This window comes from Bolinopsis microptera, chromosome 9 (assembly GCF_026151205.1).
Source record: "Bolinopsis microptera isolate Bmic1 chromosome 9, MBARI_Bmic_1.0, whole genome shotgun sequence".
Lineage (NCBI taxonomy): Eukaryota > Metazoa > Ctenophora > Tentaculata > Lobata > Bolinopsidae > Bolinopsis > Bolinopsis microptera.
Window position 1 is genome coordinate 15123104 of NC_087080.1, and position 18261 is coordinate 15141364.

General features: G+C 37.1%; 3 protein-coding genes and 2 long non-coding RNA genes across 5 annotated transcripts; 2 read left to right on the plus strand and 3 right to left on the minus strand.

Annotated features, from left to right (window-relative positions):
• Positions 1-2344: 2344 nt before the first annotated feature.
• On the minus strand, positions 2345-3202 carry LOC134821427 (melatonin receptor type 1A-like). The gene has a single exon (XM_063832169.1). The coding sequence runs from the start codon at positions 3200-3202 to the stop codon at positions 2345-2347; it is 858 nt and encodes a 285-aa protein (XP_063688239.1).
• A 597-nt stretch (positions 3203-3799) lies between these two features.
• Positions 3800-9184, minus strand: LOC134820629 (dehydrodolichyl diphosphate synthase complex subunit Nus1-like). The gene is made up of 6 exons (XM_063831130.1): positions 9086-9184; positions 8662-8813; positions 8267-8455; positions 7765-7841; positions 7207-7608; positions 3800-4075 (listed from the first exon to the last, which is right to left on the minus strand). The coding sequence occupies exons 1-5, from the start codon at positions 9178-9180 to the stop codon at positions 7420-7422; spliced, it is 702 nt and encodes a 233-aa protein (XP_063687200.1). The 5' UTR covers positions 9181-9184; the 3' UTR covers positions 3800-4075; positions 7207-7419.
• A 1203-nt stretch (positions 9185-10387) lies between these two features.
• On the minus strand, positions 10388-11236 carry LOC134821428 (glyoxal reductase-like). Its single transcript, XM_063832170.1, has one exon. It carries the CDS (start codon positions 11234-11236, stop codon positions 10388-10390), a length of 849 nt encoding a protein of 282 aa, XP_063688240.1.
• A 490-nt stretch (positions 11237-11726) lies between these two features.
• On the plus strand, positions 11727-13831 carry LOC134821465 (uncharacterized). The gene is made up of 4 exons (XR_010161012.1): positions 11727-12134; positions 12438-12560; positions 13261-13431; positions 13756-13831. It is a non-coding gene; the product is annotated as an uncharacterized LOC134821465 (long non-coding RNA).
• A 245-nt stretch (positions 13832-14076) lies between these two features.
• LOC134820350 (uncharacterized) lies at positions 14077-15028 on the plus strand. The gene is made up of 3 exons (XR_010160874.1): positions 14077-14188; positions 14461-14651; positions 14834-15028. It is a non-coding gene; the product is annotated as an uncharacterized LOC134820350 (long non-coding RNA).
• Positions 15029-18261: the final 3233 nt, after the last annotated feature.

Here is an 18261-nt window from a genome sequence, read left to right on the forward strand (position 1 = left end):
CACTCGATTTTATCTCAACAAAAAGCACACTCCTCGATTGTTAACGGGTGTTACTCGTAAAATATTTGTTTCAAATATTAAGACCGTCGACGAGTCCAACTTTAAACTCAGCGCGCGTCTTGGTAGGTTATAAACCAACACACAACAACTCAATTGCTCGTAATAAACTTTTCAAAACTTCATCAATCTGAGTCAAATATGTTGAAATGTATTTTGAATCAGTACAAATAATAAATATTACATCGCGCTACAAGTGTGCCAGGTAACTGGGCGCCATTATCAACTATAGGCATAGCGAGCCCATGCCGATCTATCCCGCTTCAAATAACACCAGTTATTTATTGACGATCGCGATGTCAATTCTTCGCAGCTCGGTGAGGCCCAGTAGCGCATTTCGCCGCGCCGAATTATGCGAGAACTGAGAAGCATTATTGGATGCGCGGCGCAGTATCGCGCGCGCTACAACACGTACACCCGTCGCGTACCGTGTATACTTTGATTGGCTAAACCTAATTCCTTGACCCTAACCTCAAACCTATAGTTGTCATACGTTGTATGACCCGCCGCGCACGAAGTGCGCGGCTCCCCCTGTATCGTCACCAAAGTGAAACGACCGTGGGGGTCGCAACGTGATACAAACCTATAGTTAGACTGCACTGGGATGGGCCCATTTTTATCATTCATTGTTTCTCTTACTTGGCGCGGCGCTCATCCTGTCATTCAGCCTGCCAGTCTACCTAATCTTTCAATCTTTGCTACACGTTGTATTCCTCTCGTGCACGCCGGCCATTTGCATTATAATACACCTTGAAGGACTTCGCCGCGCCGCGCAAACTGGCATTTCTGCTTCGCAGAGCAACGATCTGAAAGGGTTGACATTGTCAATAAAAATACTCCTCCCACAAGTTTTTAATTTTATACACTCAACACTAGATCGGAGGACTTCGCCGCTTCGACACGCAAATTCAAACTAGCATTATTGCTTCGCATCGTCGATCGTTGCTCTGCTTCGCATGGACAATGGAGCAACGATCTCGATGGGTTGACATCGTCAATCAAACACTAAAGAGCTAAATGCATAAATTTTAAATTTAACCTTGACGAAAGTATATAGTTGATTAAAAAAAATAAGTAATGATAATACTTACTAATTGCTAATAGTAATCAAATGAGTTAGTCTGGCAAAACAAATTGTTGTTTTAATTTAGCTTATCAAAAATACAACTTCAACGCATGTAGTAGAGGCTCTTACGGGCATCGTCTGCTCGATACGCTAGGGACCCCAGATACACCTTACTAGACGTATTTTTGACCGTAGAATCGATTAAAAGTGGTTTTAAGATGATTGGACTGACCTTTTGGGGGTAAAATAGCAAAAAACCGATTTTTGGGCAAAAAATATGCCAAAAAACCATGTTTTTTGATATTTTGAACAAGTTAATTTTGTTGGCATGTCGGCAAAACTTGCATGGAGATAGCTAAAACACAGCCGCACAAGATGATATAAAAATTTGAAAAATCTCTCTATTTTTTTGGGGGTAAAAATCCAAAAAAGTGGTAAAAATTTGACTTTTTTTGCTTGAAGTTTGAATAATTTTTTGCAGTTGTATTAAATCAACCCAAAAATAGTCACATCGTGTTTGCCTAAATTTTTCCTTTCCGAGAAGTACCCACTATATATACTTTATCGAAGTTTGAATATTGTCACTCCGCAAGCGTTTTTGCCAAATTTTCGACGCGCACTACGCGCAAAAGCATTTAGTTGTTATCAATTGGCACCCGCGCGTTCATCATAAATTTCAAACAGCTATAACTCAGCGAGATTATGTCCGTTCTAGCTCATATTTTCACACTAAATAGAAAATAATGTGATCTTATTGCTGACAAAATATGAATATAATTGCTCTATTTGCCTTAGAGTAATAGACTGTCAAAGTTTAAAACGCGCATTGGTATAGCACGTGACTAATAAGGCCAAATTTATACTTCTTAACATATTATCGATCCTTAGACATCATACTATTGTGTCCAATTAGCGGTTAGGTCTCTAAAATCGTAGCAGAAAAACGTCTTTTTGCCCGTAAGAGCCTCTACTAATGGCCTAAAATGACAATTATACAACATACTTATTTTCTTCAATTCATAAAGTTATTTATTTTATCACCATCAGACAGTATCAAGAACTAAAGCCAAAGGGCATTGCAAAGGATGCATTGCAAAGGTTTCTAAAATGTCTTGCCATGTACATTGTGCGCATTTCACCCACTTCTCTCCCTCGATAAGAAGCAAGTCATAGACCAGCAAGGAGGGTCGTAAGACCTGGGTGAGAGACAACATTTCAGTATTAAGGGAGTAGTCTTTCTCGCTCTCTCCCCTGCTGAGCAGTGAGCTGATCTTCGTTGCAAACAAAACGTCTCCTGATGGAAGCAAACACCACCCTGATCCTAGACTTCAGGAACTCCCGGAAGCTGGTGAGACTGGCTGTGTAGATGTAGAAGTTAGCAGTGGTGTTCAGATACAATATGAACATTGCAAACCTAATATATGCGATGTAAGAGGTGGAAGTAGACTGTGGCTGGCTTTTTGGACGTTCCGAAAAGTTAACAGCTAACGGGACAGTTGCTATGGCATAAACTACCACAGTAAGAAGGACCGTTCTGATCCCCTGCCATTGGAGACCTCCAGCTCTTCTATCAGCAATTTTCTTTGCCAGGAGTAGTACCATAACGCTGCTCACTGTGATGATCCCTGTAGTGATGAGTCCGACTCCTCCCATAACTACTCCAAAGACATAATCAATCTTGGACTTATGAAGTGCATAGTCGCAATTGTAGCTCACGTAGCTGAAGTAAGTACCCTTTTCGGCAGTCAAGAGCACTCCAAAACAGGACATGCATGAAAACATGACCAGGGTCGTCAGATGGCCTGTTCTCTTTGAATAATGAACTGCTCTCAGTGGATATTTCACGATCAGGAACTTGGCAAATGTAAGGGCACCGATGAGAAGAGCGATTGTTCCCCCAAAGCTGCAAGACATTAAGAATCCTGCAGAGCAAAGGAAGTCACCAAGGACCCAGCCATTGGCAACAAGTGAAACTGCACCAGGCAGGACTCTAACGATGGAGCAAACCAAATCAGCGACAGCGATGTACTGGATAAATACCACCATTATCTTGTGGAGCTTTATAGCGTTGTACCTCATGGATCCGATAAGGATTAGGGTGTCTCCTATCAGGGATGATAGGAAAATGAAGGACGTGTATGCACTGAGAACATACCTTTCAGCTTTGTCATGAATTCCAAATCTTGTGTAATTTTCGTACTTCATTTCTTCTTTAAGTCTTACTTCAAAGTAACCACTGACACGGAGAGGATCACAATTGAGAAATACAGGATGAAAAATACAGGATGAAAAATACAGGGTGTTCGATTTTTGTTTTAAATTTTAGATGAGCGATTATCTAACGGACTTGGACTTCTAGTAGTATGTAGTATGTAGTACGTAGGTACATGACTACACTTTACTGTATAGTATACAGGCGCTTCCAGAAAACTCCCTTCCCGAATCCCGATACTCCTGAAACTCGAGAATTTTTTTTGCAGTCGCTTTGGTAAATGCAACCTGCTGAACAACTTCCGATGAGTCTTAATTCCTGGAAAAATAGTAAAGGGGGCATAATAGTATAGGAGGTGTAAGGGCAACGGTCATGCTTGCCAGCACTGTGATTATTGTATGGCTTCGTATGCACCCTCTTCGCCGTGGGGCAGTGTCTGACAAGAAAAGTAAGACTTTTTATTTAATAAATGTATACTAATTCCAAAAAATAAATCATTACACTAACAGCATTGATTTTAAAACACATACTTCGAAATAGAACCGATACTGTTTTTTCATTATTATAACTTTTTTTCAACTAACAATACTCATTGAACATACCTCACTTTCTTCGTCGCAAAAAAGCAAGGTACGGGTCAAGAGAAATCACTCGTAAAAAGAAATTATAACCAGAAGGGACTGTTATATTGTGTAAGCATCATAATAGATGGGAGAAAATTCAATGCTTATACAGTATACCTTACAAGACATATTTATGGCGGCCTAATTTGCGACGACCGAAATTTTGGCGGTCCGAAAATATGGCGAAATTGAACAAAAACCGTCAAATTTCGGACGTCACAGAAAATAAGGGTATTTTTCATCATTTTTTGTGACAGTAAGCAGTAAGGAAATTTCTGAAATTCGGTAAAATCATGTTCAAACTTAGTCTGTATTAAGACTGTAAGACTTTCATGTTAGCACATACATGTATTTTAATGCAAATTTAAACTGTATTGCTTGACATTCAATTCGTCATTGGTGTGGTGATAATTTGTCCCAAGATGCCAGAATATATTTATTTATTTTACTTGATATTACTTTTTAGAAACAAAATAAAGCAGTGAATGCACAGTCATTGAAATAAGCTAAAAGATAATGCGACGGATTCTATTACGACGACCGAAATTTTGGCGGTCCGAAAATATGGCGAAATTTTCGGAAAACCGCCACATTTCGTACGTTATAAATATGTCTTGTAAGGGGGGGGGGGGGGGGGGGGTACCAATGGCATAGAATGGAGAAGAATGGCATAAAAATCATCAAATGGCATAGAAATTTCATGGCATAAATGGAAATTTTGTTTGGCCAATTCTCCATTTATGCCAATTTATGCCATTATTTAGGTCTTCATATTTGACCTTTAGGATGACTTTAAATTCGCAAATATTATTAGTACTTGAATAAGAGACATGTTTCATGCTTTATAACGCTTGGAATGATCGTTAAAGTCAAAGATTCATATGACAAATAACTAAATAAAGAAAATAGAAATGTATTATATCAAATATATACCAAATATATACCAAACATTTCACTATTCAAGAAAAGCAAATTGTGAGATGTTCAAAATGTACAGAATACAAACATTGACAACACAACGATTTTGAATGTCATCAAGGAACAATGCATCTGATGTATTTGTCTTCGACGAGTAGCCAAACATTAGGAGATCCATTGATTAGGCTATGTTCCTGGCAGTAGTACTTCATCAGGCATGACTTAAAAGAAATAAATCTAACCACTCCTGTTGCAAAGTCCTGCTGAGATTTGAAGACTTTAAGAGTTTCTGTACTGCCAGCTTTCAAAACTGTTGAACATCCGCATTCAGGTTGATTGTATATGCGAACATCAGAAGACACTCCAAACGCGTTCCCCTTGAATCTTGAAAGACGAGATTTTGTTGATAAAGTGCTTCTTCCTCCATTGAGCGTGAGTGTCTCAAAAGACCGGAAGGATAGTGTTCCATATTTATCTGTTGATATCGTTTCTCCATCATCACAATCATCAACTCCAGGTTCTACCTTATAAGCTAAGTCGTCCTCATCCTCGAGGCATCCAGCTTCATCATCTACAGCTTCCCAAGAAAGTTCTTGGCCATGGACGATTGGCTTCCCACTCCGTTCTTCAGGATCTGCGACTGCGGCGAACACAGGGAAATTGTATCTTTTCCCTTCTCGAATGCAGTCCCTCGATGCCCTGTCCAGCGTTTTTCCCAACTTGCCTAGGCTTATCATACCACCAGTCCATTTCACTCGTTCTGCTTTCTGGCCTGTAGATTTAACCTTTTTGAGGTGAACTGTAGGATGCAAAACTGTACTTCCACGTGCATGTGCAATTGCAGATGTGTCTTCATGTAATGATAAAGCACTGTACACATTATTTCTCTCCATTCCATGGGCCATAGTTATCGCATCCATATTTCTTGAGCGACCAGATGAAAAAGAAACCCGAATAAATGCAAACAGCTGCTCATTCTGATCACTTCCAAGGTAATAAGTGACGATTTCAGCATTAGGGAATTGCTTCTTCAGCAGAGTTAAATACAAAACAAGACCGTCACAAGTACATATAAGATCAAGGTACGTCTGATTCGTTATGCTGACAGCTGAGTAAGTATTCTCTTTCCAAGTAACGAAAAATGTTTTTCTCAAACAGTTCCATTTTTATTATACTTTATAGTTTAGAGTCTAATTTGGCATGATATCAGATCATGTGATATTACATGGCCCCAGGGAGAGCATTGCCAGAGCAATTGGCCAGAGAGCTACATAGAAGTAAGGGGCCTACTCTAGCCAACAGCTCTAATACATTTCCTTCCTCAACTTCATTTTCTTCATCTAACTGCTGCTGCTGCTCAGCAACTACTTGATAGCTGGCACAGTGACAATTGTCTGCGTAGTGTATCTGTTGGCCTCAATTTTGCCTCAAGGAGGGAAGGTAGCCTCAATCCAACCTCACATAAGTTTCGATAAAGTCTCAATAACCTTCGGGCTACAATTACAAGTTTTATAGTGGGTCTATAACATGTTTCCGTACATTAAAGTTTAAACTTAAAATGCGGTCGAATCATTTATTAGCCTCATTTTGGCCTCCTACAAGAAGACTCTGCGATTTCTGAAATGTTGAGCTTGAAGAGGATGAATAAATTTTTATTGTTGACACATTAGATAGTCACAATACCGAACATGCTCGAAAATATACACAAAAGTATACTTGTTAGCCTCATTTCACCCTCTCAAAAGGTGGTTAGCCTCATTTTCACCTCGAATATTTAAAGCTTAGATCTCGATCAAGTATAATCACTATGGATTATACTTGCAACTTGGATATCATGGACGTAACATGAGAAAGTTCTTTTTTGAAAGTGGTGAGGCTAATTTGTTAGCCTCAATTGTCCCTCGCAGTTAAATCACTCCTACTGAGTCTAGTGAGTGAGCTAGGAGGTCGCCGAACATCTCATTTTAAAGCCGTATCGATTTTCTATACGCATACCAAAAATCAAATGCGTAACTAAAACAGAAATGAAATTACAGAAGTTTTAAATTTTTTGTCAAAAAACGAACTTTTAGGGGTGTTTCTAATGACCAGGGTCAGTACATCAAATAGAGATAAAGGTGGACAGAACTAGTGGGGTGCAGACTATTCGTTATTAAATTCTTAGTTCAAAGTTTTAAAATTTCATATTTCGAATGGCATAGAATGGAGAAGAATGGCATAAAAATCATCAAATGGCATAGAAATTTCATGGCATAAATGGAAATTTTGTTTGGCCAATTCTCCATTATGCCATTTATGCCATTGGTACCCCCCCCCCCCTTGTAAGGTACGTCACGCAAATTATCACGACTTTAAGTCAAATGCTGAACATCTGACAGTTTAGGGAAAGTTTGGGGTAATGATCCTAATTGATGACGTGATATGTGAACGGCTTGGCATAAATATCATTATAACGATATCTAACTGAAACTAATTCTAAAATACACATATATCGCTTGAAAAACATCACAAAGCGACATCAATTTAACTATTTAAATAAACTGCTATTTTCCGACACGTTTCTCAATCTTAAAATATCTGTTGAGGCAGTCTAAGAAGTTGTAGGGGGATATCATATGACAGGTGGGAAGAGATATGATCTCAGTGAGATGGACGGGCCATGGTGGGTACCCGGCCAGCGTGGTGTGGATTCCAAACTTCATCATTAGATCGGGGTGGTCGTTACGAAACACCTGCGGAATTGAAGTATATTATATATAGGTTGAGTAAAGAGGGAATGTTTTTGTAACACCTAAATCAGAAAATAAAGACAGTCGGTTTTTGTATTGACTGCATTTTAAATACTCTATCTTAAACAAAAGGATGCTGCGAATCGGCTGGAATCGAACCTTGTGATAATTTTGGTAGTTTACTTTGGTGACCTCTTTTACCACTCCATTCAGCAGATCTTGGGCTATATCTCGAGCTGAAATTTTAGTTTTATATTATACTAGAAAACCCGTGGTCATAGGGAGGAAGCTAATAGTATTATTTGAAATAAATCACATACAGAAATATTCATTCCAACAGAAGATACAGCCGATTTAAATGTAAACAATTTAAACACAACGTAATTTCCACAAAACCGATCAAAATGACGTTAAAACAATCATTGCACGTGCAAGTGCACTTTTAACACCGTTACCATGGTTGCTATGCAACTTCCTATTTCTCGTCGGATTTGCACGTGGGCGGTCGTACATACATACAGACAAAAATAATTCTCTGAATTATAAGTAAGATTTAAGCCTATAATAATAGTGCGAATGATATTCCTCGGGTATACCCATCCATTCTGTATCAAATCACGATCAAATTCCTGAAAAGAACAGCAACTTTACTGTACCATACCTGCATAAACAAGGTCAGTTCTACCGTTTTCAACACTGACAAACTGTATCCTCGGTGAAGGCTGGTTCTTGGGCGAGTTTCTACAGTTTTTAGTAAAATCAGAGTAGTACTCCCGGAGCTCCTTGTCAATATCTAACTTCTTGGAACGTAGTCTGCCGTAGTAGTCGTACAGAGAGATCGTAGTAACGCCTGTAAGTATAGTAACTTATAGAGATGTTGTTTTTTAGTCGTATTAAGTTCAGGTTAGGTGGATCTTGATGAGAGTATGAATTTTGTAGTTAAATGGTGGTAGAATGTAGGCACTAGGCACATTTCTAAACTTCTACGCCCACCAAAATAGAAAGTTCACAAAAATTTCACAAATAAAAGGAAATTCAACTTCAAGCTTTCCTCACCCAAGCAAATGCACCAAACTATCGGTTTAACGATATCCTCCACTGGGGTGTCCTCCTCTAAGAACATGAGAGAGACGTGGCCGGGTATTTTCCCCAGGTTTTTCGTCTGGTTGAGGAAGATATCCGCATTCCACTTATTCACCCTCCACCACCTGTAAACCGAATAATTAACGGTGAATTTCGAATCTAAAAGTATTTTCGAACATTTTTATAGATGCGTTTTAAATTCGATTGCATTGACCGCAAAAGTGCCAGTATCGGAATTCACCAAATTAATCATTTGTCGAGATTCGAGAAGGACTACAAATTACCACAAATATCTGGGAACCGATTAAAGGTACGTAGGAACTAACTATTGACAACTCAAAAGTCGTCGCAGTAACGAAAAGTGTGGGCTAAGTAAAAGCCCATTAAAAATACTAACCTTAACAAGTTGATGAAACACTGAGCAACCACTTGCAGTTGACAGTAAGTGTGTAAAAATAGGTGGATAACAAACAGAAACCCCTCGAACATCATGATGCTAGCTGTGTGGTAATAACAGGTTAGAAATTTAAAATAATGGACAGAATAAACAATGTAAAACATTAAATGGGTCAGCTAACGAAATTACGTGGCAATACAACAAGCATGCTCGCTGAAATGAACAATACGACGTGTTTTAGCGCGCGAGGCGCGCTAATTTCCCCCACAGCGCATACGCCATTAAACAAAATAATAGCGCGTGGGCGGTCGGGTAGACGCCAAAATTAACGGTCCGGCGGTTGATGAGCACGAAACCAGAATATATGCAGATATTGTAATCGTTTAATCACGATCAAGCACAGCTGTTACGTTTACAGTGTAAACGTTGGATAATGATATTTCTGTTTGATCGTGTTTTATCGAAATCGTTCGTAATATCGATGCAGGTACGATGTTTAAAATGGATATGTGGGATGAGTGTACAGCAAGTTTGATAGGATTACTATTTTCTTGAAGAAAGCAGAGTTTGTTTCACGATATGAATTTAGAACTTAAGCACATATGCATGAATAAAATGTGAATAGTATAGTAGAATGCAAAAATCGGAAACCAAATAAGTTAGAGAATTCTAATATCACGTGATCATGTAAACCCAAACCTGCACTTGCATCATGTAAATTGTAAACCCAAACAATCGCTGTTAGCAAAATACCATTTCCAAAACAACTGTCTTTAAAACCAAAACACGATTTTAAACAAAACTTGAACACTCATAATGTCCAGTAAACCTGCATCTGACTGCAAATGATGAAATAATGGAGATGAAATGTGATTAGACTCAAATTATTACTAGCATTAAATAGATATCCTCAAATTGGCAACGAATCAATTAGTGATGGTAGCACGGAAATTAACTTATCTGGCAACATATCATGTTAGTCAAGTTCTGTTTGGAAGAAAGTTTCAACGTTTCATGTTCACAAAGTACATATTCAACAATACTCTAAAGTCTATAGTGTATTACAAATAATTAAACAACATAAAAATGTATCGTGAGACACATTGAAACGTTGGTACTTCCTATCAACAAATCAATATCGTTTTATATAGCATTCCTAAAAAGCAACGTTCCAATCTGAAAACTTCCCAAGTCAATCAGCTATGCGGTTTGAAACCTAAATGAAAAATCTGGCCTTAAAAATTAAATCCATAACAAAATAAGAAAATATTAAATGACGACTACGACACAAATCACGTGACCTCAAACGACTCTGTGAGGATCCCAACAAAACTTGTGACCATCATTTAACCGCGCCATCTGCTGCATATCATCACTGTCTAAAATAAAGCTCGAATATTCCAAGTTTTCAATTACTCGCTCAGGTTTTGTAGTCCGGGGAATACAAATGGCGCCTCTCTGTAAAGCCCACTGAACTAAAACATTGGATGGTAACACATGGTGCTTTTCAGCTATTGCGACAATAGTTTTATCTGATAACAAGTCTCCCTGCCCGAATGGTGAGTAGCCCATGAACTTTATACCGTGTTCCTGGCAAAACTCCAAAACATCAAGTTCTTGATATCTAGGATGAAATTCGTTCTGAAGAACAGTTGGTTTGATGCTACAATAATTTATAAGCTCTTTAAGATGATATACAGTGTAATTAGAGACTCCGATATGTTTTATTTTACCCTTAACCTGATAATCTTCCAGAACTTTCCAGGACTCCTTCCGAATAACTTTAATTTGTGGGTCGTCTGATTTCATCTTGCTAACCCCAGGCCAGTGTATTAACATCACATCAACATATCCCCCGAAACACTCCAAAGTCTTCTCCACGGCTGCTTCCGCTTTTTCCGTTCCCTGATTCTTAGGGTCAAGTTTACTGACAATAGTTATATCAGATCGGGTTAGAGAGAAGTCAGGAAGGAGACTAATCAGAGATTGACTGATGAGCTCCTCATTTCGGTAGCACTGAGCAGTATCGAAGAGTCTAATACCGATTGAGAGAGCTGAATGTAGGACATCACGGATAACAGTCCCACTCTTTAGTTGGAAGGTTCCAATGCCTACTGTTGGTAAATGTGGGGTAGAATCGTGTGTTCTCATATTGCTAAAACACAGTTTAATTATAAATAGAAATATAAAGGGAGGGACCCGCGAGGGGGGGGGGGGGGGACTTGGGCTACATAATATCTTTACAATTGAGGCTCGAGCAGTGTCTAACGATGCCGAACAATGAGTGTTAAAAGTAGCAAATTATATTATCTGTGTTGAGGTATGAAAAAAGTCTTAATACGTCACAACTTAGTAACTTCAGTTGTATTGAAACTTAAATGATAATCAAATTAACGACATAATTTTTCTTTAGAATCAATTATCAACTAGGCAGGGGGGGGGGGGGGGCCAGTGTTTTTCTGGTTCCAATCCCCCCCCCCCCGCCGGCCCCATCCCTTCTACGTAACAGATTCAAATAGTGTGCCTCTAGTCAGCGCCCAACCAAATGGGATGTTGTTTAACTTCTTTTTATCTGCCATAGTTTCTCATTAAAACGTTTTGTGTTTAGATTAAGTAATGAGTAATTTAACGTTCATTGTTGTTGTCATTTTTACTGCAGTGCTATCGCAGACATCTTCAAGCAAGTGCAATCTTAAAAAGAAAGCAATCCAAAAGAAGATAAAGCAGTACCGAGGCAAATGTCTGAAGAAAGGATTCAAATCATCTATTAGTTGCGAGATGGAAAAAGGAAAATTGAGCAAGAAGGCCACGAAGAAATGTCACAAGCTTGAGGGAACTTTGAAAAAGTGTGACTACTCCTGCCAGCCCCCAATTGATGGAGGTTGGACTGACTACAGAGAATGGACCGCGATAGTTTGCTCAAGGAAATGTGGGGGAGGAAATAAAATAAGGAGACGATCTTGCAGTAACCCTGCCCCAACGTTTGGTGGAGCTGATTGTGAAGGAAAAGCTGAGGAATCCCAAAAATGTAACACTGAAAAATTTCCAGGTAGGATATTAATTTGTTCGATGCTTTTAAATGTGTTCTACAAATGGCGACTCAGTTTCCATATGATAAGCTCTACTCAATTATCATTGTTCATATAATAATCATTGTTCATATAGTAAGAAATAGTATATTTTATGGGGATTAAATCGTAAATTTCTATATTTTAGTTCAAGGAATCTTTGTTTAATTTTATCAGTTATCAATATCGGTACCAAATTATCGAAATAAACCGATGATCATGACAATTTCGACCCAATTATTGCTGATAAACTTATCGAGATATTATCTCGTTGCATAAACTAGGCTGGACTGATTATGGAGCATGGTCATCATGTCAGGGAGGGTCTCAAACAAGGAGAAGATCCTGCACAATGTCTGGTGAAGCTGATTGTGAAGGAAATGCTGATGAATCCCGAAAATGCGCAGGTAGGATATAAATTTGTTCGATGAGGACACTTTCATGTTGTTAGTGTGAATTTGTTATATTAAGAAGCTCCCATTGGTCTCTGATATGGGGTGGTCCGGTCAGAGATCCTCATTTAGAAATCCTCATTTAGAAAATCTCTAACGTGAAGCCCTAGAATAGTTTTTTTGCAATCTCCTTACCCCTCCAATTTAACATCTAGCAAGAAAATGAAATTATTTCGAACAGATGGTAAACAACGTTGATACCTGCCACAAAAATTAAAGTTGTCACAACTCACAAGTAACAACTGGTTGTTACAGTTGCAACTGGCTAGGACATATTGTTTATATAGGTTTATCTTCTGTAATGTTTATCACCGCCATACCCACCTGGTGGGTTTAACCAAGTCAGTCTAACTGCTATAGTTATAGGACAAATATAGAGCAGAGGTTATTTCTCGACTTTACTATCTTTTGTGAGTAATGGACAAATTATCATTAATTGTTGTTGAGAGTATCACGGCAGTACTACTAGGGCTGGCAGCTTTCAAACTCAGGTAGGATTGTTTTAGTATTTCAAAGTAAATCCTACAATTTGACAACTTATGAGCTGCATGTTCTTTGCACTAGTAAAATAGATTGGCACATAGTACTCCTAATATACATATTACATGTATACTACATAAATTAATGATTATATTATCTCTTCCCTCCGAATCAGTTAACGGTGGTTGGAGCGGTTTTACAGCATGGTCACAATGTTCAAACACGTGTGGTCGTGGAGTCCAGGGGAGGTCCAGATCATGTACCAACCCAACACCAGTTAACGAAGGAAGACAATGTTCAGGGTCAAGGGAACAGACACAGCAATGTTATGAAACAAGTAGCTGTGGTAAGTAATTGTGTGCTAAGTTATCTGGAGCTTCATCCCACTAATTATTAATGTTGATAAAGTTGCTCTCTAGTCTGAATGATGTAGTTTTGTTACTTTCAACTTTTCAAAAGAAACATTCCATAAACAATAAATTAACTCTTGATAGGGATCAAAAACATGTTCACCTTGTTAGTTGTTACTCAATTTGCTCAAAATATACTGAACAGTTCCATCCTGAATAAAAACATTAAAAACAATATTTTATAACAATGTTTTAATGATAAATGATAACATGAAAACAAAATTAGCTATCATCTTTACAAAACTGCGACTACTATACAGGTGCTCATGGTCTGAAGATATGTTTCCGGGAGTCCGAAGGTAGCAGTCAATGTCAAGGTAATAGAAACACCTGCAGTGGATGGACAGCAGGTAATTAAGTAATTACTCTAATTACCTGGTAATTAAGTAATAACCTGGTAATTAGAGTTTTAAATTCTGATAGACCTCAACATTTTTATGGACTGGCATTGAGCTTATTATTATAACTAATAAATCAGTATTTTTTCATAAGGTTAACCATGATAAAAAAATCAACATGGAAGATGCAATCTGGGTAATTTGGACAACTTTTTATTTACAGGATTTAGAGATGACACAGATGGTCGTGGAGGAGGCTGTCAATACCATTGGTCAATAGAAAAGCATATGCCTGCAAAGAACAGGGAGTACAGGGTTTGCTTTAGGGAGACTGAAGGTTCCAGCCAATGTCAAGGTAATGTCAATATGTAAGGTTTGTTAAATTACTCAAGGCTCTCAATGTCAAAGTTTGTATTTGTTTTCCTTAATCTACTAATATGAAGACATTGTAAATTTGAATCTTGGTAAAATTGAGCATCTTTTTAATGAGTGGTCTTTATTAACACATGAATTAACCAGCTAATTTACACTGCAACATAGTGAAGTGTTGTTAGACATTCAGAGTTGTCCTGGAGTACTAGAGTCAAAGTAAAGTAAAGTATTAACTTATCATCATAAAAATCACAGGATCAAGAACCACATGTACTGGTTGGAGCAGCAGTTGCCCACACTTTTCAGCACCATTCCATGACGACACCGATAACAGAGGTGGGGGATGTAACTACAGCTGGAAAGTTGAAGAGCAGGCCAGTGCAAACAATATCCCACAAATCTGTAGGGTATGTTTTAGAGAGACTGAAGGTTCCAGCCAATGCCAGGTATTGTCAATATGCAAGATCTGTTAAATTACTCTTAATCACAGCAACTGGACTGAGCAATGTACCTGAAATAGGTCCTCAAACCATCTAATGGTATACTAAATTTAAGCATTTCCAGAGGTCTTGACATCACAAATTTAGTTCAACCGTAGCACCCCAATAATAATCTGTATCATGAACAGGGCAGCAGAGCCACGTGCAGTGGCTATTCTAATGGGGCCTGGACAGCAGGGTTCAGAGACGACACTGATGATAGAAGCGGGGGTTGTGCTTACTCTTGGAAACTTGAGTGTGAAAACATATGGTAAAGACAGTTAAAAGACAGTTCAGCCTGTAACAAATCGTTTAGTAAATGAGCATCTAAGGGATGGAAGTAAAATTGTGAATCGGTGCCTTCATTTTTTATTTCTTGCAAGAAATAAAAACATGTTCCTAGGTTTTTGCATGTACAAAGACAAAATAAGGTTTTAGTTAAATACAGAGAGATAATATTCCAAATATTTGTCCACAATGTCTGAACTGATATAAGATTAGATTAGATTAGATTAGATTAAGAATAATGACATAAACATCATCACTAGTTTTAAACATTCTTTCTGATTTCCTCATTATCAGAACTGTGAACATTTCACAGCCTTCGTCATTAAAAACAAACAAATTCTATAACTAATATAATTGTCATAATCTATTTACATATAAAAAAGTTTAAAAAGTTAAAAACCGTTAATTTAAAAATAATATAAGAGTGCATAGTTTTGATAATTACATACTTTACGTTTGTTGTTTTCTTGAAAAATTGTTGTTTTCTTGATACTAATTCGTAATATTTGTCCATCATTTCTGAACTGATAAAGAAGTGCATCATCTTAATAATTCCACACAAAGTCTCGCTTGAATGACTTGAATGTACATTTTTGTTAGGTATATTTTAATGTCGAAACGTGTAATAAATGTTAGAATTTATTTAATATATTTATTTAGCATACAAATAATAATAAATGTTTTTAAAAACTTGTTTCGCTGAAATGCACCGTGAATTTAAAAAATTTTAAATAGTATTTATCTTAAATAGTATTCAAACAATATACATATAACATATAATATCAGCAATGCAATGACCCTATATAAATTTAAACCGTCTACCACGGTGAATCGGTAAATTCATCACGATGCAACGTAACCCACTGGCTGCACCTCCACGAGTTATGTTGGGCTTACCGCTTACTGATCAACTTTCAGGATTTAAGGAAAAGCTGAGCGATTATATTGAATGATCAAAACGGAGCATTCAGCAAAAGGTAACTTCGAAAATATTTAAAATATGAACTCAGCTCATTGAATATTTCGGAATCGCCACAACCCCTTTAAAAATTTTGATTCTCTAATTCCGCCAAATATTACATCTCTAATAATGTTACCGTAAATAATCTATAAAGCAATTCAGTTTCAACCAATCATGATAAAGCATGATGCAGATTAAAAGTATGTTAATGTAGAGTCAACTTTTAGGGGATAAAACATATAATAAAACAATGGGAATTAGAATAGATGAAAACTTTACATCATATCAATGATGAATATGAGGCTACACAATAAAATGGTTATTTATAAAATAACACACCGGAACAATATTCAAATTGATATGAGGCAAAAGGAGTTTTAAAATGTAACAATTACATAAACAATAAAACTTTTAATGCAATTGTGAAAATATGACAGTATATTTGCTTCAGCGCTTGAATTTCATGATATGGTGTAAATTGGCGAAATTATGCGCGGCACACCTAAAATGTTAATTTAATTTAAAATAGTTGTGGCCAGGCCATAGTTGTATAATTAAATACATACAATTTTTTTTCATAAACTACACCATACACTGTATACATTAAAATTGTCCCCACCCAATGCACCATTGCATCAAAAATAAAACACGCTCAAAATTAAAAATTTTTAACTGTTTTGTATTTTAAAATTTTTATCCAGGAATTTAAAAGGAATTTAATAAATTTTAACGGGTGATACTCGTAAATTATTTGTTCCATATATAGGACCGTCGACGAGTCCAACTCGGCGCGCGTCCTGGTAGGTTGTAAACCTACAATTAAAGCGTGGTGCTAGTTACTTTTTCTAATGACGGCGCCGAGCCTAAAAAAATTCAAAATGAATTCGAAAATAAAATAAAAATTTTAAATCAGAAGTGAAAGTTATTATAAAAATATTTCATCAACTTACTGTATTCTAAATGTTTAAATTTCATATAAAAATAGTTTATAATGCCTTGTTTCACATTGTAGCCCTGCATGCCGCGCACGAGTGTGCGGCTTCGTCATTCGTGGCTTTCATCACAAAACCATTTCGTGCAATGACTTGTAGGTTTACAATCTATCAGGACGCGCGCCGAGTTGGACTCGTCGACGGTCCTAATTATATGGAACAGATATTTTACGAGTAGACAACGGTTATTTCGATAAGGGGGGACAGAGGGCCCAAGTTGCGATATAAACCAGACAATATTGAAGATTTAGATTTAAATATTGAGCCCTTTGGCTAGAGAATACTTTCTTGAATATTTTCGATAGTTTTTAATATTGGTAATGTTAATGAATTGTAATTGATTGATATGTAATATTTAGGCCCGTGGCCAGTTATTTTACGAGTATCACCCGTTAAGCAATGACAAGAGGTTATGACGTGATACAAGTAATTCCACGTTGGCATAAGAAAAATTTTAGTTGCGCACGTTCTGAGACTAGAAATGGGACAGTACTTTGACTAAAGACGGCTGGCAAAAGAAACCAGTTGCCTGTAAGAGCTTTACTAGTACCCCAAATACTGTTTATAAAGCACCACCCCAAGCTTGCTATCAGCTGGGCACAAACGTATAAATTGTTTCAGGATTTTCACAACAAATCAGCTTGTTCATACTACTGAATATTTGATATTGCTTATTAGGATGTAAAAGTTTTAATACATAATATATAATATAATACACGTCAAAAAGTTAAATGTCTAGTATTTGTGTTTGTTATTATTTATAATTCGATTGAAATATTTGCTTAAAACACTACTACATGTTGTAAACAACAAAATATTTACAAAACAAAACGACATGGACACAAAAAGGAGAATAACTATAAGAAATAAATCAAGCGTTACATTTCAGCCATGCAAATTTACATTGACATATTTTGATATACTAAATGATAAATGGTACTGCAATATAAGTTGCTTAATGTTTGGCCGGATGACAACTAACTAAAAAATAAAAATAAACTTGATTACATAATTATTAATTCGGCTGAACCAACACATAGCAAGATCCACATTAACGTTGGGGCCGTCAAAAGTATAGTACTATGTTTACAGTACGCTACAATCTAGATGTACTACAACAGAAGATTCTTGATCTTTTGGCAGGGTCCCTCCTTATTTAATACTTAATCACATGTCTGATCACTCGGCTGAGTTGACCGAAGAGACATTACACAGATGTGTTATTTCGCCATAGTGTGCAGTAATTGTACATTTTCTAGTAGAGCTGTTTGAAATAACTTTTTGTTCTACTCTAATAGGTCGATAAAGGCACATGTTAAATTATTTTAGGCTATTA